The sequence below is a fragment of the Salmo salar genome, chromosome 19, assembly GCF_965601325.2.
Source record: "Salmo salar chromosome 19, fSalSal1, whole genome shotgun sequence".
NCBI classification, from domain to species: Eukaryota; Metazoa; Chordata; class Actinopteri; order Salmoniformes; family Salmonidae; genus Salmo; species Salmo salar.
Genome location: NC_138309.1, coordinates 15529384 through 15549150, shown reverse-complemented (window position 1 = coordinate 15549150; position 19767 = coordinate 15529384). Strand labels below are relative to the sequence as shown.

General features: G+C 39.9%; 2 protein-coding genes across 6 annotated transcripts in view; one reads left to right on the top strand and one right to left on the bottom strand.

Moving 5' to 3' along the window:
- Positions 1 to 6459, bottom strand: part of LOC106578509 (glycogen debranching enzyme) — a 22717-nt gene extending 16258 nt beyond the window's left edge. For both annotated transcript variants that reach the window (XM_014157391.3, XM_014157390.3), the window contains exons 1-7: positions 6310 to 6459; positions 5025 to 5235; positions 4304 to 4473; positions 3544 to 3747; positions 1167 to 1348; positions 902 to 1013; positions 536 to 662 (exon numbers count right to left, since the gene is read on the bottom strand). In XM_014157391.3, the coding sequence (XP_014012866.3) occupies positions 536 to 662; positions 902 to 1013; positions 1167 to 1348; positions 3544 to 3747; positions 4304 to 4473; positions 5025 to 5235; positions 6310 to 6391 (1088 nt within the window). In that variant the 5' untranslated portion in view covers positions 6392 to 6459. The remainder of the gene's footprint in view (positions 1 to 535; positions 663 to 901; positions 1014 to 1166; positions 1349 to 3543; positions 3748 to 4303; positions 4474 to 5024; positions 5236 to 6309) is intronic.
- frrs1b (ferric-chelate reductase 1b) overlaps positions 6265 to 19767 on the top strand; it is a 25532-nt gene continuing 12029 nt past the window's right edge. The window contains exons 1-2 of one of the 4 annotated variants that reach the window (XM_082965497.1): positions 6265 to 6536; positions 6709 to 6768. The gene's annotated coding sequence lies outside the window, so the exon portion shown is untranslated. 4 annotated transcript variants of the gene reach the window in all.

The window sequence follows — 19767 nt, the reverse complement described above, 5'->3', positions numbered from 1 at the left end:
GCAGTTATACATTACAATACATTCATAACAGATTTCACAACATTAAGTGTGTGAACTCAGGCCTTTACTCTACTACTATATATCTACTACACAAAATCCATGTGTACATGTGCGTATAGTATCGTGTGTTCATATGCATGGGTCTATGTTTGTGTTGCTTCACAATTCCCGCTGTTCCCCAAGGTATATTTCTGTTTTGTTTTTTTTAAATCAAAGTTTACTGCTTGCATGAGTTACTTGCTGAGGAATACAGTTCCATGTAGTCATGGCTCCATGTAGTACTGTGAGCCTCCCAGTCTGTTCTGGACTTAGGGACTGTGAAGAGACCTCTGGTGGGGTATGCATGGGTGTCCGAGCTGTGTGCCAGTAGTTCAAACAGACAGCTTGGTGCATTCAACATGTCAATACCTCTCACAAATACAAGTAGTAGTGAAGTTAATCGCTCCTCCACTTTGAGCCAGGAGAGATTGACATGCATATTATTAATATTAGCCCTCTGTGCTCTCTGTAATTGTGTATCCTAAAGTGGACCCACCCATTGGGTATGAAGGTCTCCAAGGCTGAGGTCATGTCCACGGTGTTACCGAAGCGTCGACAATGGGGGTCCGGGAGGATCCTCAGACGCTTCTTATCCTCATTCTCTAATCTCACTGCTTTGCCTCCTGGGTAGAACACATCAAACACAAAAAAACTGAAGAAGATTAGTGCACCAGATGTTTAGTGTGAGCTGATCGCTACTTCAACAGTGGAAGCACAATATCTGGAACACAAATAACTTGTTTCAAATGATTTCCTGGGGTGGCTCAAAAGAGATATGAAAAACATTCACCATTCATCCCATTCAACATAATTCAATGTAATGACACTGAAATACAAATCCTGAGTGGTTGGTAGCCCTTACCTGCCTGAAGCAGCTTCCTGAACTGTTCCACAGCCTTCTCCACATTCACCTGGTAGAACTCCCACAGCTTGGTCCTGGGGTAGATCTCATCCAACAGAACACCTCGCAGCATCTACAAGAGGAGGCAATCAATCAATCCAAGTCTGTCCTAAGAGGGACATTTGGGTTGAAAGTAGGGTTACTCAAAATATCTCTTTATTAATTGAATTGACAATTTTCCTATTTCAATACAGTACAAAACAAAAGGGTAACCCAACCAACTCACGTGGAGTTGGTGTTCATTCTCGATGTGAGCAGGAACACCATGGTCACTGTACTTCCCGTCTGCAATGTCACAGGTGAGGTGCCACAGAGCCCTGTCCAGCACCCAGGCTGGCTTCAGGTGAGGAGAGTTCACCAGATTATAGCCACACTCAGGGTGTAGACACAACCACCTACTGTTAGCAGCTAGGGAGAGAGAAGGGGCTGTTACTAGGTTGTAGCCATACCCACTGGGAACAGACGTCACTTCATTGAAATGACGCAGAAACAAGGTCGATTCAACCAGTGTGCGCCCAGTGGGTAGGTGCAGCCACAACCACTTACTCACAGCTAGGAGGGAAAGAAGGTAACAGTTGTTAAAAATGACAGGAAGAATAGATCTAACCCCAGTAGGGAATTCTCTCCAATGTCATGGAATAAGACATATTTGAAGCACATTCAACATTGCTTGAATGGTAATTTGCGGGTCGTACTTAAGTACCAGAGATCAATAAACTTAGAAACACTAAAGGGGTAGGCGTTGTGCAGTGCACACTAACACCGTTGCCCTTTACATAGAACAAACATTGCAGCGGCAGCTGTGGCTCTTGCATCATGGTCTCAGTTTCCTCGGTCAGCATTTAGCCTCTGTTCACATTGAAGGTCAGACAGAAGTATTCCCCTTTGCAATGAAGCAGCCAATCACTCCATGACACTGCGTCCCAAATGGCACCCCATCTCCTATATAGTACACTACTTTTGACCAGAACGTAGTGCACGGAATAGGGAATATGATGCCATTTGGGATGCATCCTGTGTCTTCAAAGGGAACTGAGGGAGGGGGGGGGGGGGGGGGGGGGGTTTAAAATGTTGCCACACTGCCACACCATGTTCACACCTTCATTAGTTATTGGTGCTTATGATAGGGGTGGAAAGAGAACCATGGCTCCTCCATGTCTGCAGCACAATGTGTGAAGCTGAGCTTCTGATTACATTTGTGCCTAATACTGGATTGTAATAAATGTGGTTGTTTGACTGTGCGCCGCTCTCTGTGACATTATTATGTTTCAATTTATGACCAAGTGCTTCAACTTTCACCTTTAATCATGGCCATCGTCAAGTGCTTCCGTTGCTATGGACATCCAACACATGATTGTTCTATTAATTTGTATTGTTAGTGTTATCACAATGGTTGTTACCATTGATTTTATCAAATGTATGTTTGGTGACAAGAAGTCGAACATGTTTGGTTATTAAATCAATATTTTCATTGTGTACCTCTAGTAAGGATATAGGATAACCTGCTGTTCACATACCATCTTCCTCTGTCCATTAACACATGATGTAAAAGGTTGCAAATCTCTCCTCACATACTGGCTAATGCATTGGTAGTAGTCCTGCTGATCATACTTGAGTGGATGCCAAAGTCCACTACAACCTGGCACCAGTTTCTCTGTCATAGCCTTTAGACTACTAGAAGGGCATGAGTCACCATGACCCTGCAATACGTTCATGATACAATATCGATAAATATACATGCATTTCCTTTTAAGCTGGACTCTTGGGTAACATTGTTTGTTTTGCTGTATAAAAACACCCTGTATTGGGCCTCCTGAGTGGCGCAGCGGTCTAAGGCACTGCATCGCAGTGCAAGAGGAGTCACTACAGACCCGGGTTCGATCCCAGGCTGTATCACAACCGGCCCGTGATCGGGAGTCCCATAGGGAGGCACACAATTGGCCCAGCGTCGTCCGGGTTAGGGGAGTGTTTGGCAGGGTGGGCTATACTAGGCTCATCGCACTCTTTTGGCGGGCCAGGCGTCTGCAGGCTGACCTCGGTCGTCAGCTGAAAGGTGTTTCCTCCGACACATTGGTGCGGCTGCCTTCCGGGTTAAGCAGGCGGGTGTTAAGAACCGCGGTTTGGCGGGTCATGTTTCGGAGGACGCATGACTCGACCTTCGCCTCCTACACAGGAGCTACTACATATCACCTCTGCAAAGTTATATATTATATCAAACCCAGGTTATCTGAGAAGAGACTTTGCTAACCCGTGTTTTACTATCAGTCAGTCCTGCAAGCCTTCCCTGTGGCTTGGGAATAGTACCCAGAAGGTCACAGTCATAACTCTTCGTGAAACACCATCTTCTGAAGAGCTTAGAGATGAGATCCCCTGTCTCTGTATCTATAAATGGCAGCATGGATAGGTATGTTACGTATCCATGCGGTATGTTACGTAGCCTACCACACCACCATTCACAAAATGGGAATGCATTCATCCTACTGTGTTGAGACAGTGTGAGCTGATGCTCATGTGTAGAGTGCACCAAATGATGCCCTATTCCCTTAATAGTTAACTACTTTTGACTAGGGACTATAGTAGTGCACTATATACTAAAACAATACCTGTATGGTTGTAGACCACATCAGTGATGCAGACCATGTTCCACTCTTTCTTCAGTTTCTCCACCAGGTTGCCCACATCCATCCAGGTGTAGTTCTTCCCTTCAGTAGAGAACTCTGGGTTGAGCTCCAGTTGGTCGGCCAGAGAATAGCAGGAGCGAGACATCCCTAACTTCTGCAGCGGGGTGAAGTGGATCATGTTATAACCTAGGGAGAGAGTTTAGATAATATATTTTTATGAATGAGAAATGTGAATCTATGAACCCACAGTAATAATTATGCTACAGGTACGTTACATGTTTTGTAATGAACCCAATGCGTGTCTGGACAGACAGATATTAAGAAACAGCAAACAATGCAAATATTTTTTGCAGATATTAGAATGGGTCAATGACCACCAGTATAACCAAACAGATCTCAACCACTGTGTGATAATCCCCCAAACCACAACTCTTTGTACAGCACAATCTATACGATGAACCAATAAAGATGAACTCTGTATTTGTTAGTAATTATACTTTTGAACTGCAGGCACATGATTAAGAATATGCAAAAACAATTGCTGTGCCATCAAAAATAATTATTTACTTCAGCAATTTAAACCAAATTAAATATGCGACAGTGTGACACTTATGAGTGAGGACAGGAGTTTTTCCTGACCACTTAACCCAAGCAGGAGAAACACCAATTTATACTGATGAAGACAATAGCCATGCTTCTGATTGTTGGCCAACCGGCTATGGTATCCCATTCTGCCCCTCACCGGTCTCCTTGGCAACCCTGAGCCTGTCCTGCCATTCGTCCAGAGTCCCCAGGCACTTGGCCAGGTATGTCTGAATGGCAATACAGTCCAGGGGTAGTACATGGTTATCAGCACCCACACGCAGCACTGGGTCCACCACTACGTAGCCACTACCAGTCTTCTCTTCATTCCTGGGAATCACACAGAACACATCAGGCAATACAACAGGAAACGAGATCAATCAATAGCATAACGTGTATGGGATAAAAGGGTTGACTGTTGAGGTTGAGCCCCAAAATCACCTGTAGGTTTGTTTAATAATAACATTTATTATTATTATTAGGTGCTTATATAGTCCTGTTTCACTGTATGTGCAAGTGGGTAACCTGTACAAGTGTGAGGCGTGAAATGGAAATACGTTTTTGCATATCTCACTCCCCCTGTGACACTCTCGGAGACTGGGGTCACAGACAGAGATTTAACTGTGATTCATCAGTTCACATTTTGACTCTTATGTCTTGTTTTCGATCGAACACTTCATGATTAGATGTCAGAAATCAAAAAGAACAGTGCATAAACAGTGCTGGCTTACCACCACCACATACCTAGTACAACATTTTGATTCAATGCCTATGAAAGTACTGCACACAGAACAGTGAACGGGAATCTATCTTGTACCCTGAACCTGCAAATAACTAGATGTGTGTACACTCCTTCTGAACAAGAAACATTGCTTTCTTACCCAGCACAAAAGTAATACTGGTAGGACCCTGCCACCTGCAGGTCCAGTTTGCAGTACTTGTCCGAGTCATCCTCTCTCCCTGTTGGGTTTATCCAGTCCAGAGGCCAGAACTTAAGCCGGTCAAACTTCTCTCCCTCCGCAGGGTAGTTAGTGTGGACCTGCACATGCCTCCCCTGCAGAGTGGGCCCCAACCGGAACTGGAGCTCAAAGCCTGATGGTAGAATAATAATAGTATGTCATTACATAATAACAAGTCATACACAAGCAGGATATGTGCTAAAAGCACTGCTGGAGTGTACAGTGAAATCAGAAAGGTTCACCCTGGACAATGACTGGATTTGATGTGAACTAATAATGTCCTAATGCGAAAATGTCAACTTGGAAAACACATAGGCAGCTGTTATGGTGTCCTGCCAATCAAATGTGCATTAAAACTCAGTTTAAAAACAAATCCAATGTCTGAAGTGATGCCCGTCCAAGCAATTGATCTTGCCAACAGTAGAAACAGTACAGCTAAGCCACTGAGCGAACACAAGGCCTTTTACCTTGCTATTTATAGCTGCAAACTTTTCACTAGAATATTTCAAGATAGGCTACTTCACTCAAGTGTCAAATACATAGCAATGTTCAGCTCATGCCTAGCCTACCACTCCCATTAACTAAACGTGCATTTCAATGTCTATATTTTCAACAGCAGGAATAATATCCCTGCTGGGGGTAAAATATAAGCAAGATGGCACCATACAAAAGAAACAATTGTCTAATAATGACAAACTTCCAATAGCCTATAATTCGCAGGACTTGTACATTCAGACATTTGTTGTTTGTTTGTTTTTTGGGGGGGGGGGGGGGTATAATTTGTGGAACGTTCCAACAGGAATCTGTTCCAAAAACTTCGTAAATAACAAGGTTGCCAACAAACAACGCATACAAAGTTGTATAGCGGTAGGATAAGAATAAGATACTGCAGTGGGCAATATAATTATGTTTTTCACTCACCACGTAAATTCCGAAACATGTCTGTCCTCACTCTGGTAGTCTATGGACAAACGTTAAGAATAAGCTACGTGGTCAGTTGATGCCTATTCAGCAGCTAGTTAGCGAGGTGAATTGGTCATGCTACTTTGTATGCGTTGTTTGTTGGCATCCTTGTACTTTACGAAGTTTTTGGAACAGATTCCTGTTGGAACGTTCCACAAATTATGCCCAGTAGTTTTTTTGTTTATATTATTCGCCAGTGCAAATGTGAAGTTGCCCAGGGTTTGAATGGCCATTGCCTACATACCTTGCTCTAGTCGGAACAGAGTCCTCTCTAGTCGCTCCATGTCATTCAGGAACAGTACTCTGGTCTGTCTGCTTCGAACCATTTTGACGTTCCTTTTTTATGGTGTCCTTTTCAAGCAGGAAGCGGTGCCCCCAGATTCCTACATGACACACTTCAATAGGGGGAGAGACCGAAGTCATGGGAGATAACGCCACCGTGTGAAAGAAGACGCTAACCTGCAGCACAACGTAAATACACTAGGCTAGCCTACGTGCATGTATGTGTGTACATGGGTTTCATATGTACATAACTGGCCACTGTAGCCTATTCATAAATGTCTCTCTCTAAACGTAAGAAAAAGCATAGGCCTATACATGTCGCTTTTATTGCTGTTCACACACATTCATGATTTTTATTCAGATCCCCATTAGCTGCTCAAGAAGCAGGAGCAATTCTTCCCGGGGTCCATATTCATCAAAAGTAAGTTAAATAATAGTTTCTCTTACTAAAAACAACACCAAAACTGTTTGGCTGTATTGAAATATAGATTTCTATGTATATCTTCAGCCCTGGTAGAAGAAACGACACATTGTAACTATGAACGATTTTACATGTTACAATAGTTGCAACATAATAGTAACATGTTTCTTTGATAGAGGAGAATCACCTTGTTTTTCCGTGTGCTCACTGCCAGTGTTGCCAACTAATTTTCAGGGTAAGTTGCTAGATGCAGGTTGATTTGTTGCTAAAAGTTGCTAAATGACGTTGTGATGTCATTGCGTGATAACGTAAAACTGCGTCATTACGTAGCATACACAATAACGTTACTCAAATTGACTGGCCATCTCGGCAAAAAATATGATTAGACATTTGTTCAGGTACAGACTCCAACTCTTTTCTGTACAATTTTGATTGAGACATGTGGATTGATGTTGTAAGTTATGTTCAAGATCAAACATTCGTGACCAACTATATTCATTAGGTTTGGCTCGTCGAATCCGTACTACTGCTGCTGCAGTCAGCCAACAATGATTTGCAATTTGCTGAAATTGCTGCTGGCCTGCTGCTGCCAGTGTAGGAGCTGAGCGCCTGCTGCTGACGTCAGTCACACAGGAGGCGTGCTTCTACACCTGCATTGCTTGCTGTTTGGGGTTTTAGGCTGGGTTTCTGTACAGCACTTGGAGATATCAGCTCATGTAAGAAGGGCTATATAAATACATTTGATTTGATTTTACTTTTGCAGCCAGGCACGTGTGTTGTGACAGAGTGTGTGACAGAGAAAATCGTTTTTGTGTCATTTAGAGGGAAAATGCATGCATTTTAGCGTTTAAGTCACTTTTCAAAAGTTGCTAAAAGTTCCAAATACATTTTTAAAAGTAGCTAAATTTGTTGCTAGGTGCTGTTTGAAAAAAAGGTTGCCCGGGTAGTCAGAAAAGTTGCTAAATCTAGCAACAAAATTGCTAAGTTGGCATCACTGCTCAGGATCAGGGGTGTATTCATTACGTCATGAAACGTTTACCGTTAAGAACCAAACAGAAGCAAATGGGGAGGGACTTACCTGAATTTATCCAATAGAAACTCTCATTTTCGTTGCAAAACTTTTTCCATTTGGAGTGAACGGTTTCTGTGCCAAACGTTTTGCAACAGAATCGGTGAAGCAAATGGAACAAAACAGGGCGGGACCTACCTGAATGTGTCCAATAGAAACTCTCGTTTTGCTCTGTTTGCTTCTTATACGGTAAACGGTTTCCATAATGAATGCAAATGCTAGACAGCTAGGTAATATTACAAAAAACATTTTTTTGGTTGGACTATTTATGCTAACACGTTTGCAATCCCTTTAGCTTTGCTTACAAGCTTGCACTTTTTGGACAATTTTGGATGATCCACACTCTTGGATGAAGACAGTCTGCAATATTCTAAATTGTCAGAAAATGGTGGTGGAAAATGGTGTTTAATAAAGAAAGTAGGGTGAATTCGGAAAATAAGTGGGACACGTTTTGCATTTCTGTCTTCTGTAACCTCTTTCGACATCTATCCAACATATTAGCCCAACACATGATCAATTTCTGGAATACTCAAGATGTTACCTAATCACACAAAAATGTTTTTGACATATTCACAGGAGGCATGACACACCCAGTGTACATTTTAGACATTTTAGTCATTTAGCAGACGCTCTTATCCAGAGCGACTTACAGTAGTGAATGCATACATTTCAATTCATTTCATACATTTTTTTTTTTACGTACTGGCCCCCCGTGGGAAACGAACCCACAACCCTGGCATTGCAAACACCATTGCAAACACCATGCTCTACCAACTGAGCCACAGGGAGTGTACACTGAGTCAAAAACATATTTTCAGTTGGCATTGATATACTGGGACACCATTATTATAATCCTAATTCTATCCCAATGATAATACAATTCACTCAAATAACAGTACTACAAGAAAATTAACAGAATATAGTACAAGAGCCTTGCCTTACCCTAATGTAAACTGGATCTCCTTGCTCTATTGGAAAAGCCTTGAAGACTGTCCTACTTTAGCTACTCCATGCCGTCCTACTTTATGGTTGGCATAGGGGGACAACACAAAAAAAAGACTGAATTACAAAATGTAAACATAATATTGGCAACTTGTTTTTGTATTTTGATGCACCAGTACATAGTATGCACATTTACATCACAATTTTGCACAGTAGCTTATTTATAACCTTTTATAACCTTAACATCTAACAGAAAAAAAACTGTCACTGATCATACTGTGTGCTTTGTGGAGTGAGCTTCCTGTTTGAAGCTTGCTCCGCCCCTCTCTAGGATGTCAAACCAATGAAGTGATGTGATTTTGATAATGTGGTTTCTCTGCAATAATGTGGTTTCTCTGGTTTCTTAGCAACAATAGTTTAGATTTTTCTCCTCAGACCAAGAAAAATAACATGTCAGGATTAAGCTGTGCCAGTTAATATGAAGTCCCACTTTTTCCGAATTCACCCTATGCATATTTTCCCCATTTTTTCCGCCTTCTCACCATTAAAGCTAGTTAAGGATTTAAAGTATGCCTTTGTGGCCTGAATGCAGGATGCTTTATGTACAAGCAGGTCCATGAGGGATACGAGTGTATTACCGGGAATGCACATCAAGCGTAGACCATAGCAAATATTGTGGATATACTGACAAGATAACATATCTCTCCGCCCTAAAAATGTGAGTCGTTATCCACAAAGTGGCGGCTGGCTGTAGCTCCCGCTCATCCTTTCTTTGGATTGGTGGAAACATATCATTATTGTAATAATTTTTTTAATAATCGATGAGGATTGTTGACGTCAACCACCTGTATTCAATAGAGAGATGCTATGCTACTAGCCTCATGACATGAATATGCATAGCCATCTTGAGATATCAATTCAATTTAAGGGCTTTATTGGCATGGGAAACATAATTTTACATTGCAAAAGCAAGTGAAATAGATAATAAACAAAAGTGAAATAAACAATAAAAAATGAACAGTAAACATTACACTTACAAAATAATAAAAACATTTCAAATGTCATATTATGTATATATACAGTGTCGTAATGACGTGAAAATAGTTAAAGTACAAAAGGGGAAAAAGTAAACATAGGTTGTATTTACAATGGTGTTTGTTCTTCACTGGTTGCACTTTTCTTGTGGCAACAGGTCACAAATCTTGCTGCTGTGATTGCACACTGTGGTATTTCACCCAATAGATAAGGGAGTTTATCAAAATTGGATTTGTTTTCAATTTTTTTGTAGGTCTGTGTAATCTGAGGGAAATATGTGTCTCTAATATGGTCATACATTTGGCAGGAGGTTAGGAAGTGCAGCTCAGTTTCCACCTCATTTTGTGGGCAGTGTGCACATGGTCTGTCTTCTCTTGAGAGCCAGGTCTGCCTTCGGCGGCCTTTCTCAATTGCAAGGCTATGCTCACTGAGTCTGTACATAGTAAAGATTTCCTTAATTTTGGGTCAGTCACAGTGGTCAGGTATTCTGCCGCAGTGTACTCTCTGTTTAGGGCCAAATAGCATTATAGTTTGCACAGTTTTTTGGTAAATTCTTTACAATGTGTCAAGTAATTATCTTTTTGTTTTCTCATGATTTGGTTGGGTCTAAGTGTGTTGCTTTCCTGGGGCTCTGTGGGGTCTGTTTGTGTTTGTGAACAGAGCCCCAGGACCAGCTTGCTTAGGGGGCTCTTCTCCAGGTTTATTTCTCTGTAGGTGATGGCTTTGTTATGGAAGGTTTGGGAATTGCATCCTTTTAGGTGGTTGTAGAATTTAACGGTTATTTTCTGGATTTTGATAATTAGCCGGTATCGGCCTAATTCTGCTCTGCATGCATTATTTGGTGTTTTACGTTGTACATGGAGGATATTTTTGCAGAATTCTGCATGCGGAGTCTCAATTTGGTGTTTGTCCCATTTTGTGAATTCTTGGTTGGTGAGCAGACCCCATACCTCACAACCATAAAGGGCAATGGGTTCTATAACTGACTCAAGTATTTTTTATCTCTCAGTATAGTTGAGGTAACTTAATCATTGAAAAAACGTATATTCGATCAAATAAACTCAAAGCAAACAAGCCATTATTTTTTGGTTGTTGCCCAAATTCAAAACTCATTGACCACCATACAAAAACGCCTTGTTTGGTGAGCGAAACAACGAAAAAACACCACCACCTGGAGGGTGACTGATTTTCCGCCGAGTTTGGCTTCTCTCTTTCACTTCCTCTCTGAAGATAGAATGCTTGATCGGCATTGTCGTCATCCTAGGCTAAGAGACTATTTATACTTCAAATGAAATGTTGTCCTTGAAAGGTCGAGTATTGCTTTCTAAAGCTGAAGGTATCTCCAGATTTACTTATGCAGCCCAGTCCCTACATCTTGACAACAAAATAGGTCAAGCGGTTGACTAGGTGCTTCTGAACTTCATCTGGAAAAATGTTACACATTATATTAGGAAATCTGTCGTTATGAACTCATATGAATATGGTGGTCTCAATTTTTTTGATTTTGCTACTTTGAATAAAACTTTTAAGATAAATTGGGCTAAACATTTTTTAAAGAATCCAACTTCAATTTGGAATTTCATCCCTCATTTTATCTTCTCCCGTTTTGGTGGCCTCAATTTTATGTTACTTTGTAACTATAACATTGATAAGATTCCTGCAAAATTTCTGCTTTTCATAGACAAGTATTCATAGCGTGGTCATTAATATATAAACATAATTTTTCCCCGCATAGATATTTCATTTGGAACAATAAGGACATTTTGTATAGAAACAAGTCTTTATTTTTTAAGAACTGGTTCAATAATCTTATTCTGCTGGTGAGTCAACTTTTTAATGCAGAAGGATTTTTACTCAATTATGAGGAATTTTTATCTCGTTACAATATCCCTGTAACACCCAGAGAGTTCGCCATAGTCTTTGATGCTATTCCATCTGGAACTCTCATGTTATTTAGAGGTGTAGCCAGACCTCACCTTCTTGACCTACCCTCGCTTAATCCAGTTGACTCTCCAATAGGGAAAATATGTTTCTCCTTGCTCCCTCAGAACAACAGATCTATACGTGCTTTTTTTCAAAGGGATATTGTATCCATTCCTTATGTCACAAGTTACTGGAATACATTGGTCACTAATATCTGTTGGAAAAAAGTCTGGTTATTAAGACACAAATACTTGCTTGTTAACAAGGTCAAAGAGGTCTCTTTCAGAATGATCCATATGTATTACCCTGCGAATCATTACCTGAAGAAACTCAAAAAATACATTAACATTGATTGTACTTTTTGTGTTGAGCATCCAGAAACGGTTTCGCATTGATTTTGGCATTGTCTACATGTAAAACAATTATGGAAAGATATTCACAGATTTATAATTGTTAATATTCTTGATGACTTTTGTTTGTTATGGGAGAATGTGCTGCTCGGTTTCCTTAACCATAACAAAGATAAAGAAAAACAATTTTACCTCATAAATCTAATTGTGCTAATGGAAAAATTTCATATTCATAAATGTAAATTCACTAATAAAAAAACCACTCTTCCTGTTTCTATAAGGAATTCGAGCCGTAGATTATGACCCTTCTAGATTCATCTAATAAGAAAGCTGTTAAAACAATCAATATGTGTGTTTCTTTTAAGGTCTTTGTAATTTGTTGTACCCCCTAGCATATATTATCATTGTCTATTTATGTACTTATTGTATGTATACAGATTTTTCTACATTGGTAATAAAAAAATACAAATAATAATACAAATAATAAAATAATAATACAAATTTAAAATAAAATAAAAATCATAATAAATGTAAACCTTAATATGAAATGTGGTCGGATACGCCGTATGGATGGTGTGACGCAATCGCGAAGCATCCAGAGGCACGCCAGGCCAAATTGAGCTCTTTACTGCATCCGCTATGCGTCTCTCAAATGTTGTAACAATGCGGAGGGCGCCATATTGACATGATTGGTTGACGGTAGGTCCTGTACAAACACAAACTCACTTCCTTGACAACTTCCTTCCCAACAGCTCTGCACTGCTCGGCGAACCTGACGTGCGAGCACGAGTTAGCCAGACACACTACAATACTTCATGATCAGAATACAAAACCAGAATGAACTGCTAAGTGACACAGTCTTACTTAGGTTGTGCCTGTTGTTCATATGGTTATCTGCCCTCTCATTGGCTTGAATGGTCCTACCTGATCTCGCCTGCCGTCATTTATTGATCACAAGCTGTCACTCGGCTCTCTTGTTAATTAAATAGATACTCTTTGCCTTCACATCTCCTCAACCAATCAACACTCACTTTGAGTAAGGACAGCCCCCTTTTTGTTGGCTATTTGCCGACGGACTTGAATTTGGTTTTAAGAGTTACGTGAGAGAAGGTAAGGTAAACTCAATTACATTTTTTATTTTAAAGAGTGAAATAGATAAACATTCTTACTGTCCTGCAATAGGTAATATATCCTACTGTTCTTCACACTGAATCGTATATAAGAGAGCATTGCGAAATGTTTTGGTTTCTTTAGTTTTGGAGAACACACTCAAGAAGAAAATATTTGTTTTCACAGTGGTGTGTGTGCAGGTAAGCACAGTAGGTTAGTATGACCCATCCTCCACATTCAGATTTTACCCAAAGGAATCATTGCTTTGGTCTTATTTGCCAATATTGTTTGGGCTGTCAATGACAACCACATTTAGAATACAATGGATTCACTGATCAACAATTATGTTAAAGAATGACATTTTCTGAAGAAATATTCAATGCCAAATGTAGCTTTGTTTAGAATTAGGCCCATTATTGACAGTGAGTTCAATGCATAAATGTAAAAAGAAGGTTCAATGACATAATAACCAAGGTAAAATTGGACCCCTCCCTACATATTGTAGGCTACTGCTCTACGCATTATGTATTTGTCTAACTATTTATATGTTTGAATAAATTGTTACATGTACCCTACTGGGACCTGTAGGCTATAACTAGAAAAACAGTAAACTCGTGTTTCAAACAGCCACTACAGTTGGTCATGAGAATACTCGTTTTTGTAACAACCATAGTTCAGTTATTCTTTATCTACAGCAGACTGATGGAACCAACTAACTGTAAATGGAAAGTCGATTAACATTTCTCTTTCCACCGTCTTAAGAAAACACCATAAGCTATTACTGTTGTGAGTGTGAGCAGTATTTTTTTGTTTTTGTCTTAAAATAATAATACAAATAGTTAAATGGTAAGCTAACCTATTCATAGACGCTAACTACATTTAGCGCATATTGTTGATAGTATCTTCTGGCGCCGGAAGTTTTGTTAAGAGCTCCGATGCTTGTTCTGAACAATAAAACGGATCGCTTGCGTTCAGGTTTTGGGAACGTATCTTTCATATCACCGAAAAAAGAATAATACTTTTTTTTTTTAAAGGGTAAATTACTACACACCTTATTTAGGGTTAGTGTTCCCACATGGCCATATCTCCACGTTACAGCGTGCGTTTACGAAAGACAAACAACCGGAAGACAGTGCTAATTAGCTACAGTGCCTTCAGAAAGTATTCACACCCCATTACTTTTCCACATTTTGTTGTTTTACAAAGTGGGTTTAATATTGATTTAATTGTCAATTTTTGTCAATCTACACAAAATACTAATGTCAAAGTGGAATAAAATTGTAACATTTGTGTGTGTATATATATATATATGTGTGTGTGTGTGTTACAATTTTATTCTATATATATATATATATATATATATCAATTCCTGTCAGAATCACCTTTGGCAGCGATTACAGCTGTGTTTTTCCAGAGTATCTTAAAAGCTCTCTGGGGTATGTGGGACGCTAGCGTCCCAGCTGCAGGACCAACAGCCAGTGAAATAGCAGGGCGCCAAATTCAAAACAACAAAAATCTCATAATTCAAATTTCTCAAACAAACAACTATTATATCCTATTTTAAAGATACACTTCTCGTTAATCCAACCACAGTGTCCGATTTCAAAAAGGCTTTATGGCAATAGCATAACATTAGATTATGTTAGGACAGCGCCTAGACAAGAAAAACCACACAGCCATTTTCCAAGCAAGGAGAGGCGTCACAAAAAACAGAAATACAGCTAAAATGAATCACTAACCTTTGATGATCTTCATCAGATGGCACTCATAGGACTTCATGTTACACAATACATGTATGTTTTACTCGATGAAGTTCATATTTATATCCAAAAACCCCATTTTTACATTGGCGTGTAATGTTAAGAAATGTTTTGCCTCCAAAAACTTCCGGTGAATGAGCACATCAATTTACAGAAATACTCATCATAAACGTTGATAAAATATACAACTGTTATTCAAAGAATTATAGATACACTTCTCCTTAATGCAACCGCTGTGTCAGATTTCAAAAAAGCAAACTTTGCAATAATCTGAGTACAGCGCTCAGACATCAAAACAAGCCATACAGATACCCGCCATTTTGGAGTCAACAGAAATGACAAAAATTACATTATAAATATTCACTTACCTTTGATCTTAATTGGAATGCACTCCCAGGAATCCCAGTTCCAGAATAAATGTTTGTTTTGTTCGATAAAGTTCATCTTTATGTCCAAATACCTCCATTTTGTTCACGCGTTCAGTCGAGTAATCCAAATTCACTGTGCTCGCGCAGTAAGTTCAGACGAAAAGTCAAAAAAGTTATTACAGTTCATAGAAACATGTCAAACGATGTATAGAATCAATCTTTAGGATATTTTTATCATTAATCTTCCATAATATTCCAACCCGACGATTCCTTTGTCTTCAGAAATGAAAAGGAGCACACCTAACTCTCACGGGAGTGCGTGCGATTGAGCTCATATAATTTTCTCAGTCATCTGACTCCATATGCTCTTATTCTCTCCCCATTCACAGTAGAAGCATGAAACAACGTTCTAAAGACTGTTGACATCTAGTGGAAGCCTTAGGAAGTGCAAAATGACCCCACAGACACTGTGTAGAAATTAGAAACTTCAGAGTGTTTTCTATCCAAATCTACTAATGATATGCAAATCCTACCTTCTGGGCCTGAGTAGCAGGCAGTTTACTATGGACACGCTTTTCATCCGGACGTCAAATTACTGCCCCCTACCCAAGAGAGGTTAAGAGCTTTCCAAACCTGGCTTGTGCACCATTTGCCCATCCATTCTTTAAACAATTCTTCAAGCTCTGTCAAATTGGTTGTTGATCATTGCTAGACAACCATTTTCAGGTCTTGCCATAGATTTTCACTCAGATTTATTTCAAAACTATAACTCGGCCACATTCACTGTCTTCTTGGTAAGAAACTCCAGTTCAGATTTGGCCTTGTGTTTTTAGGTTATTGTCCTGCTGAAAGGTGAATTCATCTCCCAGTGTCTTGTGGAAAGCAGACTGAACCAGCTTTTTCTTTGGGAGTTTGCCTCTGCAGTCCTTAACGATTACAAGCATACTATAACAGGATGTAGCCACCACTATGCTTGATAATATGGGGAGTGGTTCTCAGTAATGTGTTGAATTGGGTTGGCCCCAAACATAACACTTTGTATTCAAGACAAAAAGTTAATTGCTTGCAACATTTTTTGCAATATTTCTTTAGTGCCTTGTTGCAAACAGGATGCTTGTTTTGGAATATTTTTATTCTGTACAGGCTTCCTTCTTTTCACTCTGTCTATTAGTTTAGTATTGTTGTGTAACTACAATGTTATTGATCCATCCTCAGTTTTCTCCTACCACAGCCATTAAACCCTGTAACTGTTTTAAAGTCACCATTGGCCTCATGGTGAAATCCCTGAGCGGTTTCCTTTTTCTCCCGGGCAACTGAGTTAGGAAGGACGCCTGTATCTTTGTAGTGATACACTTTGTAGTGATCGTAAAAAAATAAATAAAAAAAAAATAAATAAAAAAATTTGATTTGATCGTAGACCCACTCTAATTCGCTTACCGCCCCAACTGATCCACAGATGACGTAATCTCAATCGCACTCCACACTGCCCTTTCCCACCTGGACAAAAGGTACACCTATGTGAGAATGCTGTTCATTGACTACAGCTCAGTGTTCAACACCATATTGCCCTCAAAGCTCAGCACTAATCTAAGGACCCTGGGACTAAACACCTCTTTCTGCAACTGGATCCTGGACCTCCTGACGGACTGGTGAGGGTAGGCATCAACACATCTGCCCTGCTGATCCTCAACAGGGGTGTGTGCTTAGTCCCCTCCTGTACTCCCTGTTCACTGACGACTGCATGGCCAGGCACGACTCCAACAGCCTATAGGGAGGTCAGAGACCTGGCAGTGTGGTGCCAGGACAACAACCTCTCCCTCAATGTGAGCAAGACAAAGGAGCTGATCGTGGAATACAAGAAACGGCTCCCATTAACATCGACGGGGCTGTAGTGGAGCGGGTCGAGAGATTCAAGTTCCTTGGTGTCCACATCACCAACAAACTATTGTGGTCCAAACACACCAAGACAGTCATGAAGAGGGCATGACAACAGCTTTTCCCCCTAAGGAGACCAAAAAGATTTGGCATGGGTCCCCAGATCCTCAAAGTTCTATAGCTGCACCATCGAGAGCATCCTGGCCGGTTGCATCACCGCCTGGTATGGCAACTGCTCGGCATCCATCCGTAAGGCACTATAGAGGTTGTGCGTATGGCGCAGTACTTCACTGGGGCCAAGGTTCCTGCCATCCAGGACCTATATACTAGGCAGTGTCAGAGGAAGGCCCAAAAAATTGTCAGACTCCAGTCACCCAAGTCATAGACTGTTCTCTCTGCTACGGCACGGCAATCGTTACTGGAGCGCCATGTCTAGGTCCAAAAGGCTCCTTATCAGCTTCTACCCCCAAGCCATAAGACTGCTGAACAATTCATCAAATGCCCCCCCCCCCCCCCCCCCCCCCCCTTTGTTTTTACACTGCTGCTACTCGCTATGCATAGTCACTTTACCCCTACCTACATGTACAAATTACCTCAACTAACCTGTACCCCCGCATTTTGACTTGGTACCAGTACCCCCTGTATATAGCCTCGTTATTGTTATTTTGTTACTTTTAATAACATTTTTACTTTAGTTTATTTAGTAAATATTTTTCTGCATCTTTGGTTAAGGGTTTGTAATTATGCATTTCACAGTAAGGTTTACACCTGTTGTATTTGGCGCATGTGGCAAATAACATTTTATTTTATTTGACTAGGTGTATTGATACACCATCCAAAGTGTAAATAATAACTTCAACATTCTCAAAGGGATATTCCATTTATGCTTTTCTTTGTGGGGTACAGCGATGAGGTAGTCATTCAAACATCATGTTAAGCACTATTATTGCACACAGAGTGAATCCATGCAACTTATTATGTGACATTTTTACACCTGAACTTATTTATGCTTGCCATAACAATGGGGTTGAATACTTATTGACTCAAGACATTTCAGCTCTTCATTTTGTATTAATTTATACACATTTCTAAAAACACAGTTCCACTTTGACATTATGGGGTATTGTGTGTAGGCCAGCAATGACAAAATCTCAATTTAATCCATTTTCAATTCAGGCTATAACACAACAAAATGTGGAAAAAGTCAAGGGGTGTGAATACTTTCTGAAGGTATTCACACCGTAATGGAAGGTCACCAGAAGCATATTGTAAATGAATGAATACAGTCAGCTGCAACTGTGATAAAGCCGGTTAGAACAGTGTACAGTAAGTGTATATTTTGGATTTGTGAAATTATTTTGATGTGATATGAAAGTAAAGGGCTTTATGTTTCTAGAACCGTATTGCAATTGAGAATCAATTCACGTTTAGAAAGAGTTTTTGGGTGCCAGAGCCAGTCTACCTCTGAAACTAACATATAAGGTCATTGGACCTTAAGGAGTAAGAGTAGCTCCTCAAGAGTACATTCATGGACAAGTCATGAGAATACTCCTTGTTGTTATCTGTGACAACCAGCTCAGTTCTTCTTTATCTGTAACAGACAGATGAGGTAAATTACCCTTTGCTTCTTGAAAGTCCTATATCTTGAAAACTTGACTGCTGAAAGGCAAAACATTTTGTTACTGTATCAACAGTAGACTAATGGAAAAAAAGATCAAAAGATAATTATTTTGTAGATTTTTCCTTTTAAAGGGCAATTCCATCACTTTCAACCTTATTGGTTATCTCCATCACAATACAAAGTCTACATATTTGAAAACAGCACATTTTCTATGTTTTGTGTAACAAGAAAAAGTTCTACATCATGCGAAGCCAGAACCCTCTCGCTAGAAACTCATTGCAGGTTTTGAAAACACTTTTTGCTTTTAATCCTACCCCGTGATGACACAGAGAAGCATTTTATAGGATCTTTCTTCTCATAGAAATGCTCTGTTTTCAGATATGTAGACACTGGCTTGGTGCGAGGGCCATAACTAGGGTTTGAGTTTTAGTGAGATCCGGAAGGTGAAACTTAAAATAATATATATATATTTTTTTGTTGTTGTTAATTTCCTGCATTTCTATACAATAGCAAAAAGAACGTTACACTGCTATTTGGAAAACAGCAAAAACAAGAAAAAATCACCCTGGCCATTATGGCTGCTCTAGGTTCATTCACTTCAGTCGATTTACAAAAAAACACAAACACAGCCTATCTATACAATTGTAATGTTATACCCTTGAAAGGTGGGAAATATGATGAATGATTCACACTGACACGTAGCATCAGCGACGAAACAAAAACATATTACATTTTTGAACTGTATTGTTTGCATTTTGATTGCGTTTTAATGTAGTCCTATAGGGAAGATGTTCATACTGAAACATATATATTTTTATGTTCCTAACATGTTTGATGAGATTAGTGCAGATTTTCTCAGGGGACCCCAAGTTTGGGAACCACTGTACCAACCTCTCTCTCTCTCTCTCTGGCTCTGTCTCTCTCTGTCTCTCTGTTTTTTAAATAT